General features: G+C 36.8%; 1 protein-coding gene across 1 annotated transcript in view; it reads left to right on the top strand.

Moving 5' to 3' along the window:
- slc43a1b (solute carrier family 43 member 1b) overlaps positions 1 to 9,038 on the top strand; it is a 9,957-nt gene extending 919 nt beyond the window's left edge. Inside the window, exons 2-15 of the mRNA XM_007564649.2 lie at positions 814 to 972; positions 1,475 to 1,658; positions 2,602 to 2,657; positions 2,850 to 2,926; positions 5,813 to 5,905; positions 6,167 to 6,300; positions 6,431 to 6,573; positions 6,791 to 6,931; positions 7,015 to 7,050; positions 7,124 to 7,256; positions 7,385 to 7,514; positions 7,804 to 7,877; positions 8,433 to 8,556; positions 8,642 to 9,038. Of these exons, the coding sequence (XP_007564711.2) occupies positions 814 to 972; positions 1,475 to 1,658; positions 2,602 to 2,657; positions 2,850 to 2,926; positions 5,813 to 5,905; positions 6,167 to 6,300; positions 6,431 to 6,573; positions 6,791 to 6,931; positions 7,015 to 7,050; positions 7,124 to 7,256; positions 7,385 to 7,514; positions 7,804 to 7,877; positions 8,433 to 8,556; positions 8,642 to 8,854 (1,697 nt within the window). The 3' untranslated portion in view covers positions 8,855 to 9,038. The remainder of the gene's footprint in view (positions 1 to 813; positions 973 to 1,474; positions 1,659 to 2,601; positions 2,658 to 2,849; positions 2,927 to 5,812; positions 5,906 to 6,166; positions 6,301 to 6,430; positions 6,574 to 6,790; positions 6,932 to 7,014; positions 7,051 to 7,123; positions 7,257 to 7,384; positions 7,515 to 7,803; positions 7,878 to 8,432; positions 8,557 to 8,641) is intronic.
- Positions 9,039 to 11,327: the final 2,289 nt, after the last annotated feature.

Here is an 11,327-nt window from a genome sequence, read left to right as displayed (position 1 = left end):
GTGTGTGTGTGTGTGTGTGTGTGTGTGTGTGATCTTGACACCTGATAGTCGCTCTACTGGATGTCTCTCTGGCTCTGCACATGTTTGGAGTCGTCTTTCTTCCTCTTGGCTTCGCAAAGTGCTGCCTTACTGTACATATCAATAACTGTGTCACTGCAGGATAAATAAAGAAAGTGAACACACTTTTCTTGCATACAGTCTGCTTTCACATGTGTGGATCTAAATGAACCACAGCTAGTTCATCCTGATGGAGCACTAAACTTGGTTTATGTTTTATTCTTTGAACTGCAAAAACAGAAAGTATCTTCTGTCTAGTTTCCAGTTGTACTTAGTTCACTTGAAATAAGACAAAACTAACTCACAACTGTTCAGCAAGAAATAGTTTTGTTGAAGTCAATAATTCCTTAATATTGATTTTAAAAAGTATTACTTCCATTGGCAAAAATGAGAAAAATGTCTTGTGAGATTTTCTGCAACTGGACCTAGTACTTTTAAAAAAATACTAGTAAGGAATTATTTATTTTACTTTTACTGGTGTTTTTGTGAATGAGTGGTGAACAAACTTTTTCCCATGAGGGCCAAAGTCGTTAAGGATATGTTATTTGTAAAAAAAAAAAAAAAAAAAAGTTGAGAAAGTGTCCATCTGCATCAAATTTGCTCCATTTGGACCGCCATAATCATTCAGAGAGCCTCAAATGGCCCCCGGGCCGCAGTTTGAACACCCCTTCTGTAACAGAACAGAGCTGTAATTTAGTTTGTCGGTTTCTGCTGCCGTCCTGTTTGGTGTTTTGATGCGCTTCTCGTCGTCTGCAGCTGTCATGGCTCCCAGTTTGGCTCAGGCCTACCGAAGAAGATGGTGGATGGCAGTCACGTCCATCATAGAGAACCTCTTCTTCTCTGCCGTCCTGCTGGGTTGGGCCTCACTCCTCATCATGCTGAAGAACGAGGGCTTCTATTCCCACCTATGCATAGGTAAATGCTCTGACATCTGCAACACCATGCAGGAACTAATCGCCATGTATGTTAGCTTTTGAACTTAAAGAGATTAACAAAAACGTCCCTGCTCATTAGCATTTTGAAAATTTTGGTAATCCTGACATCCGAGATTAGCAAATATTAACAACTTGTCTAAGAACAGTAAAATTTATAATTAATCAAGAACAAAATTATTATTCACAACCAATCAGAGCATTCCATGGACAGAAAAGAACCAATCACAATCAGCAAATCAAAACAGTGCAGGATGTGGAAGAAAACACCAAGCAAAACAGGAAAACAAACACTTCAAAAACACCAAATCTGACAAACTACTTTTAATTTCTAGTACAAATATCTTAATAGATTTGAAATAAATATGGGTTTTGTTTGTAATCAGCCTAAATTTAAAGCTTTCTTAACAGGTTGAGGTGCTTCTGTTCTTATTTCTAGAGTCATAATTGTTAATTGTTTTTGGTGTTTTTGTCTTTCCATCCAGAAAATGAGACTTTTGCCACAAACAGGAGTTTGGTGGAGGGCGGCAGATGGCCCAGCTGTGTGGAGCAGGAGGAGATGCTGAATCTCGGCTTCACCATCGGCTCGTTCTTCCTGAGCGCCGCCACGCTGCCTCTGGGAATCCTGATGGATAAATTTGGACCCCGACCGATCAGACTCATTGGCAGGTCTGACACTGCACTCGTTTCTGATCAAAATGTTTCTGATTGTGATTACGATCGCTTTTTCAAATGAAAGAGCTATAATAGAGTAAAACCTTATAAAAATTATTCTTTAATGAGACAGGAATTTGGACAAAGTACTGTTTCAATAAGCTGGTTTGTTTACGCAATAAAACCTGATAGCAGGGCCGGCCGAAGCCTATTTGGGGCCCTGAGCAGATTTTCATTCAGGGTCCCCCGTGAGTGATGTTCATCAGTTGGCTATGCTAGAAATAGCTGTGTTTCCATTGCAAATGTGCATAAAAATTTATTTGATATTGTACTAAAGTAAAACAAACAAACAAACAAAAAAACTACTTGCAAAATATCACCAAATGACATTCAGATTACATCAAAGTGAACATCTGTTAAAAAAATAAACGTCTAAATAATTCCAAAATATTAACAGAGAAATCAACATGGTAACATGAACACACAGAATAAAATACAATGTTGTGTACTAATAGGTGTAAAAATATTCTTGTTTATTTAGTGTGTGAGCTCCATTCATTAAATATCAATGAAAAGGAAAATGGAAGGAAAAAACATAAATAAAAACTGACTTTTTTAAACTCCACAATCATCTACAAAAAACAGAAAAAGCAAGAACTAATGAAATAAATTATTTATCTTCTGATACATTAATCTGAGAAACATTCCTTAAATATTAATAATATATTTTTCACTTAAATATTCCCCAAATAATGTTTGACATTTCCTCTTCTATGATATGCTGATGATGATCTAATCATTTTACTTTGACTAGGCTGTTCTTTTTTCACAGTATTTAGAGGAATACTTCCAACCAGATACTACAGGAACATTTAGAATAAAAGCAAATAGGTGTTTTTCTAATAATTCAAAGGGATTTTTGCTTGTTTAGTGTCATATTCAATGTTTTGTCTTTCAGTTCCTGTTTCGCAGCGTCTTGTGCAATGATGGCTGCCGCTGCATACGACCCTGAAGGTGAGGCGACAAACCTACATTTAAAAATTAATCTTTAGCTGCTAGCTTGACTTATTCCACGTTTTTTTTTTTTTTACATAACTAGTTGTTGTTGTTGGTATGTGGTTATGTTATATTTGGTTGAAAAAAAGTCCAAAACAAAAACAAATTATGGCTGCACTGTGTTTGAATTTTTTTTATATTTTTTATCAGTGCTGTCAGTCCTCATTTTCTTCGCTGTTTCCTTCAATGGTTTTGGAGGAATCTGCTTGACCTTCACATCACTCATAGTGAGATTCACACACACCCACACCCACACACACACATAAACACACACACCATGCTGCAGTTAGATATATGGGACAATAAGACAAAATTTTCTTACAAATGACTTTTCAGGCAGATATAGGAGCTTGTTTTAAGTCAATAATTCCATAATATTGATTTTAATTAAGTACTACTTCCACTGGCAGCTTATTTCACTTAATACAAAACATTTTCCCATGTTGTATGTGAAATAACAAGACATGTAACGTAAAAAATGGGAACATTGTCTTGTTCCACTGACAGATTATTTGCAACTGGAACTTTTTCATCAATATTAAGGATTTATTGACCTAAACTAAGTTCCTATATCTTACTGTAAAGTTGCTTGACAGTTAGTTTTGTCTTATTTCAAATGTACTAAAATATCTGCACTAGAAAATAGACAAAAAATATTTGGTAAGATTTTATGTTTTTTGCAGTGCATAACATCTTAATCTGTCACAGATCTGAATAATTTTGGGTATTTATACCTTTGCTAAATAGTAAGATTTAATTAAGAATAGTGTTGTTATCAGTCCTTAGCTTGTAGGAAAAGCATACAAAATAAGCTGTGTGTCCGTGTGTGTGTGTGTGTGTGTGCATGTGTGTGCGCGCGTGTGTAGGTGTGTGTGTGTGCGTGCGTGTGTGTGTGTGTGTGCGTTTGTTTCACCTCAGTAAACTTTTATTCCAACTATAGACACAGCTGTAATCTTGCCAGTACCACAAGACACTGCATGCGGTTCCTGTCATGATCAGTCATCCGTTTTGGACATGAATATTAAAGGAATTGCAGCAACAGGTGTATGGAACTAAATTAGGGTCATAAAGTTTGTTGAAAAGAAAAAAAAGTCTGAAAGTGGAAAAAAAGTTGTTGAATCTGAAAAGCAGTTTTATCAGTTTCAAATCCTTATTATTATTATTGCAATTTTTTTTTTTCAATTTGAAACTTTTTTATAATTCCAAATCTTTTTTTTTTTCTGTTTAATTTTTTTTTTCAGTTTAATTTTTTTTTTCTTTTGTACAAATTTCATGACCCAATTTAGCTCCATGCAAGTGGTGTGAACCGAAATATCTCGACACCCAACATTACAGTTAATATAGTAGCAGGTTTTTACAGTGATTTCTTTTTTTGCTTCTTCTAAATTCTCACTCACTGAACTGGTTTGATAATCTATAAATACAGAAATGGCCGCAAACATTACAAGGATGTCCTAAAGAATACTTTATAAAAAATAAAATGGTAAAGTGGAAAAGTAAAATAGTGAACTGGAAATGGGCCATGAGCTGCTCACACACACCCAGAAAGTCCACAGATTCTCACACACAGCAGGACAGAAAGGACAGGCCATGTTTTGGGACTTCGCCAGGTCAGATGATGACAGGCAAAAGGAGCAGGGTGGGTCAACTAGGCAGGTTTCTGATTGGCTGAGAGGCTGCATGGGAATTTAAACCAAGTGGAACTGGATCTGGTGGTTCCAAAACTAGCACCGACGCACACACCCCCACACACCCACTCACACACCACAAACGATGCGCTACATAGTCAGAAAACGCTCACATGGACCGCCACACATTTAATTCAAAGGTTGACTGAAGTAGATTGTGATCGAGTTAAAAACAGTACCGCCTCCTGCTGACGGCACCCCTACATTACAGCCCAGAAATGGAAAGAAGAAATTCACATTTGTATGCTTCTATTTGCCCAAGGGCTTAAACAAAAACCTCCTGACGTTTTTTGGTGTCTGGGAAATTAGCCGTTTCAAAAACATCCCGACAGTTAAGTCACATTCCATGGGCACTGCGCCGTTACCTAGCAACCCAGACCAGTTACCTAGCAACGCAAGCCTACCTCTGTAACTGGTTTACTGCTGTAAAGTGACTGGTGGGGAAAAAAAGAGTTTTCTCTGCAAAAATATAAAATCTTAGAAAGTATTTTTGGTCCACTGTCCGGAAATATCTCAGTACTAGAAATAAGACAAAACTAATAAGAATTTTTTTCTGAAATATATGGAAGCTTAATTTAAGTAAACAATTCCTTAGTATTGATTAAAAAACGGATTATTTAACTATAACAAGACATTTTTACCATGTTGTGAGTGACATAATCTGCCGGTGGAACTAGTACTTTTACATCATTATTTAAGAAATTATTGACTTTAAACTGTGTATTTTTGTGCTGTATTTGTCACTGCTTCTTGGCCAGGACTCCCTTGAAAAATATGTTTTAAATATTAATGTGTTTTTATATCCTGATAAAATAAAGGTTAAATAAACAAATAAAAAACAAGTTCCTATATTTTGCTGAAAAAATACTTGTTAGTTGTTCTTATGTCAAGTGTACTGAGGTATTTGCGCTAGAAACTAGACCAGAAATATTTGGTAAAATTTTGTGTTGTTGTTTACTTACTTTTCAGAAACCATTTGCTGCATTCTTATCGGTTGTGCAGGAGGCGCTACTTCTGCTTTTCAATACAGTTGTATAATTGCACATCTGTTTGCAGCCATTTTCACATGCTAGTGTAAACATTGAGTTGGGCAGTGTGGCCAGCAGCACCATAATTAAATTTAAAGTGACAGAAGCCTTAAAACAATTCTTTCTTGAATGCAGAACTGATTAAAATCTGATTATCTAAACATGATTCTGTGCAAAACATGTAATTAACATATTTGTTCAGATTATTGACTTATCCTAACCTGTTCAAGAAATTATAATAGGTCACTTTTTACCATAAATTATATTTATTAAGAAATTTCAGTTTGTCAAATGTTAACTGACTAAAGTGTCACAAAAACTGCTGGTATTATATGAATACCAGCAGTTTTTCTTTTTTTTTTTTCTTTCTTTACTTTAATTAATCTTTTCCTTACAGCTGCCTAACATGTTTGGAAACATCCGATCGACCATCCTTTCCCTCATGATTGGCTCCTACGCTTCTTCAGCAGTCACCTTCCTGGGAATCAAGGTGCGCACTCACACACAAGTGAAAAAGATTAGATGTTTGGGATTGTGAATGCATCAAAAGAAGAAAATGAAAATGTATCAAGTGTTTGAAAAAAAATTACACTTAAAGGACAGGTAATTAATGTCAAGAATGATAATAGAGGTCGGAGGGCAACCTCAAATATATCAGGTGTCATCTTAGCTTTACTGTTTGGTGAATTTTTTTAATCCATTTCTACATCTCTTTATATTTTTCCTTAACTTTCCTCCTAATCCCAATCAGTTGATTTATGACCTTGGTGTGTCGTTCCGACTCATCATGTGGGTGTGGACGGGTTTGGCCTGCTTTGTCATCCTCAACTGCTTCCTGAACTGGCCGGGTGAATCCTTCCCAGCTCCAGAAGACAGCAGATACACGTCAGTAACAACAACAACAACAACAACAACAATAATAATAATAATAATAATAATAATAATAATAATAATAATAATAATAATAATAATAATTCTGTACTCTGTCTACCTCTTTTTGATCTTCTCTTGAAAGTAAAAAGATGAGAATGAATGGGATTGTGACAGAGGACAGGGTGACCGGGGACAGGTACATCACCAATGTGATGATCATGGAGGACACAGTGAGCCCCAAACCACAAGAATCTGAAAAGAGACACTCCGAAAACGCCTCTACGGGTAAATACAGCCTTGTTATGAGCAATTTAATGCAGATCTGATCATTCATAAGGATCTGTTGGCATTGTGATTGGTAAAAATATAATTCAAAGGTCTTTGTAAGGTTCAAACTCCACACAAACCATGGCAGGCTGCATTAACTCCGTTTACATTCACCATGAAAATGCGTACATTGAAATTACAAAAATAAATCTGCTGTAATTTCTTCCATCTGCAGTCCCAATCTGTCGGTCTGTGTGCTCTCCCATCTTCCTGTGGAGCGTCGTGGTCATGGCAATCACTCAGCTCAGGCTGATCTTCTTCATGGGAGCCATGAATAAGATGATCGAGTTCCTGGTCACTCATGGCGACCCCAACCGTAAGCGTGAAATATAGGCCTACACAAAACCATTTATCAGAGATGTTGAGTTTAACTTTTACAGCTGCTGTTCTGTCTTTCAGCCTCAGTGGAGCTACGGAAGGAGACGGAGGACCAAGGTACCTATCAGGAACATCCTCCTCCTGTCAACATTGTATTTTTACCTGATTTCACTCTGGCTGTCTTCTCCAGTGGCTTTCTACTCGTCCATCTTTGGTACGATGCAGCTTCTGTGTCTGGTGACATGTCCGCTGATCGGCTACATCATGGACTGGAGGTTGAAGGAGTGTGAAGAGGAACATGTAAACATATCGACAAGCAAAAGGTAGGGAAACATTTGGACTTTATTGAGGCTGATGAGTTTCAACAACAAGTGGGTGAATAGTCTGAACCAGGGGAACTCCATGAGAACCACGTTACATCGGCACAAACTTGTTATACTTGTTTCCTCAGCAACTCGGCGCCCCCAAAGAGAGACAGAAAGATCCAGAAACTGAGCAATGCCATCAGAGCCTTCATCTTCACCAACTTCCTGCTGGTCATGTTTGGAGTTATTTCCTTGATTGACAACTTGCCCATACAGGTTAGGAAAAGTGTTGCACTAGAATATGAACTGAAAGCTCCTTCAGTCGTTTTTCAGTTCAATTTGACATTTTAAGACAGAATGTTGTGTTGTGTCCATCCCATTTCAAAGCTGCAGGACACTGAGTCTTGACAACTGGAATTTGAGAGCTCTGGTGTCACATGTTATGTTTTCATTTGCTTTCGTTGTTACAACAAAAAATAAAATCTTGACATTTTTAATGCAGATAAAAAGCAAATACTGAACGTCCTGTAACATGTGTCCTGCTCTCTGTTTTATTCTTTACCAGGTGTTGTCCTTTGCTCTTCACACCGTTGTCAGAGGATTTATCCACTCCTGCTGTGGAGGCCTCTATGCAGCAGTGTGAGTGACACAATGAGATGAGATTTTAAAATCCTTTAGACTTGTCACTAATTCAATCAAAGATGGTGAAATGATGAGGGAAAGATGCAACTTTCCGTCTCTGAAGGTTCAGGTCAGAGTCTGGGTGTGATCTGTGTTGCCTTTGTAATCCCAAAGGCAGCACAGATCAGTTTAGCGTGTTGTAGCTCTATAAATAAAGGTTTTCTTTCCTCACTCACCACAGTCATCACAGTCATCACAGTCATCACCATCTACAATAACACCTTAATTATTGGAGTTACAACAACATTTAGTCTCCCTTTGTGCTTAATAAAGTATTTTGAATTGAATCAACAGCAGGGGTGAACCTGTTTTACAGTATTTTTTTTTTACAATTCCCTTTGCCAGATCTTGAATTGTTTGCTTAAATCTTCATTCTTCTTCACCACCACCAAGGAACCAACATCGGATTATTATCCAGTTTTTCTTTTTTTTTTTCATTTATTTTGTCATAATTGTAGTCAAATATCTGAAAGGATGCCACATTTGCCTCATTTCCACTCTCCTCTCATCCAGGTATCCAGCAAACCACTTTGGGACTCTGACGGGTTTCCAGTCAACAATCAGTGCAGCGTTCGCCTTGCTCCAGCAGCCACTCTTCATACTGATGGTGGGGTACCTCGGCGGAGACCCTTACTGGGTAAGGAACAATCATATATCATGGTCGACATTCTCAAACCTTCCCGGGCTTTTAGAGAAAACTCACCTTTACTTTCTTCCTGCAGATCAACGTTGGCCTTCTCATCTTCTCCCTGGTCGGCTTCCTGTTGCCATGTTATCTCTTCTACCACCGAAGAGGCCTAATCAGAGAGAAGGCACAGCTAGATGTGATTGCTGCCTGCCAGTCTGAGAAGGAGAATGAAGATCTTATCCAGTCAAACTGTGAAGACGAGGGGTCTTCAAAATATGGAAACATACCCAATGGGCATACTGGTTAACTGGTTACAATGACATGGTCACTTATTGTCAGCAATGTTATTATTTTTACTATGACTTATCTGTATCTACAAAAAAATAAAACATTAGTCCTAAAGATAAATGCCCAACAAAATAAGCAAAACCAAGATTCCAGATTGAAAATGTGCTCTTCATTAGGGCTGGACGATATGGTTGAAAAAAAAAGCAAAACATACCACGCAATAATCATTTCATATCAGTTGAAATCATTAATTATTTATTAGTTTTTTTTGTTTTAAATATCTGAAATACTACCAAACCGGTGATGTGACCTTTCTTGTTTTATCCACAGTTTTCACTCCATGCCGAACATTTAAGCTGCTACTCAACAGGTTGTTGCTAGGTAACTGCAAGTTACCCAGCAGACTGTTGCTAGGTAACCAGAGAGTGAGTGAGTTAGTTGATTCCACTAACTTTGCTTAGCTAGCAGTGAGAGGTTGAGTAGCCAAAGCTCTGCCTACATCTCCCAGAATGCCGTGTGGTTCTGGACCAGAGTTCCGTGAATATTTTATTGAACAATTATCTATTGTTTATTGCAAAATTTATTGTCACTGATTTATTGTCTCTTAATAGAACTACAATAATTCTGAAAGCTAAAATTGTTTGCATTTTGAATTTTAATTCACGTCAAAACTAGGGAGATAAATTGATTTTTATAGATTAATCTAATTTTCTGGTTTTGGAGAATTAATTTTTGGACAATCTGGATTTTTCTTTTTCACCAATGCATTCATAAACCAGATGGATGTTAACTCACCCCAGAACTGCAAAGCACGTTTTACTGTTTCTATGTATTTTGACTTTGAATTCAGGTTAACTCTAAAAAAAAATTAAAATAAAAGCCCTTTTTTAAGATATTTTCTGCCATTTCATTTTTTTTCTTTTGTTAAGGAAGAGAGTGACTTAAATAAAATCAATTATTTGATTTTATTGTCAAATAAAATCAAATCTGGTTATTTTTTAGACATATCATCCATTCCCAGTCAAAACCAACAGTCAGATGAATAATCACCTTGTATTTGTTCTTCATTACAAATTTAGAAAAAAAAGATAAAGCTGAGGGACCATTATGGCAGAACTTCATCCTTTTTTGTTGTTGTTTTGTTGTTGTTGACTGCATCCATTGTTGTCACTCATCATGTTATATTAACTAGACTTTAAAGGTTTTTGTGTGTAAAGTAGTACAGCTGTGTATTTTGTATTATTGAGGCCAAATGTATAAATATTGATGTGCAAATGCTACAACATCACTGACTGGGACAATTAAAAAAAATATTATCTCAATGTCCTCAGGACTTTTAATTAACCCAAGAAAATGAAAAGTCATCACAACACTTTGCTCAAGATAATAAAGCATTTATTACACTGAACGGAGTCTGTGCAACTTCTGACTCAGGTTTTATTATTAAGGTTTAAGATTTATTTAAAATTTTGAAAGATTAACACACCACATCTCACAGCCTGAGGCACTTGTGGATTTTAATCTATAATTGCCTCTATAATCTTCAGACTTAGATCCAAGATGAAGGGTTTGAACCTTGATATTTTCAAAACAAAAGCCGCAAACATGATTTTATAAATGCGCGAGGAACTGGTGACCTTCTATGATCTCTGGAAACTCTACTTTTATTAATATCTTAAAAATGATAGCATCACCAACGAAAGTGTTTGCTGCACAAATGTAGCACAAATGTTCAACACCAATTATGTTTGATTTGGGTGATATGGATTTGCTGGTTGAACTTTTGACTGTTGCTTTTATTAATATATTCAAAACAAGAGCAGCACAAACAAAAATCTTAGCAGTACAAATGCAGACTTCATAAATGGGGGAGAGGCTGATTGACCTTCTATGATTTCCATAAACTTTACTTTTATTAATATCTTTAAAAAAATTGCAGCACAAATGTATAACAAACACCAATTTGATTTGAAGAACATGATGGGAGTAAATTCACTGAAGTCTGAAGCTCCCTCTGCTCACTAAAGACGTAGAAGATGAAAATGCTCGAAAAGAACCACATTTGCAAGTTTATGCAACATTAACCAAGTAGTTAATCAAAAATAAGAACCGTTCTTTCTGATTTACTGATGTGTCTTATGGAAGTTCAGATAAGGAAACACGGTTTTCTTTGTGCAACAGCTCATGAGAAACGGGTCACCACATAAACATCCATTGTTTTTAATGCCTAGATTGCCTCTTTAGTTTAGGGATTTATGGAATCACATGGCGACTGCCCAGAAGCTGCAACACACAAACACACAATGCATGTTTGTTTTTGTGGTGGCAGGATTTAAGGTTTGTTTTCACTCCCCAGCTTGTGTCTGTGTCAGAGGTGGATGTGTGTCTGTGTGTGTGATGAGCTTGGCTGTGTGGGTTTATCCTCACAGCCCCTGCTGTCATTTTAATCTGTCCATTGAGTGGTCTGTGTGTTTTGTTTTTTCATGCTTGGG

The sequence above is a fragment of the Poecilia formosa genome, unplaced genomic scaffold (assembly GCF_000485575.1).
Source record: "Poecilia formosa unplaced genomic scaffold, Poecilia_formosa-5.1.2 Scaffold164, whole genome shotgun sequence".
In the NCBI taxonomy this organism is placed as follows: domain Eukaryota; kingdom Metazoa; phylum Chordata; class Actinopteri; order Cyprinodontiformes; family Poeciliidae; genus Poecilia; species Poecilia formosa.
Note: the sequence above shows the minus strand (reverse complement) of the source record. Positions and strands in the feature narration are given on the sequence as shown.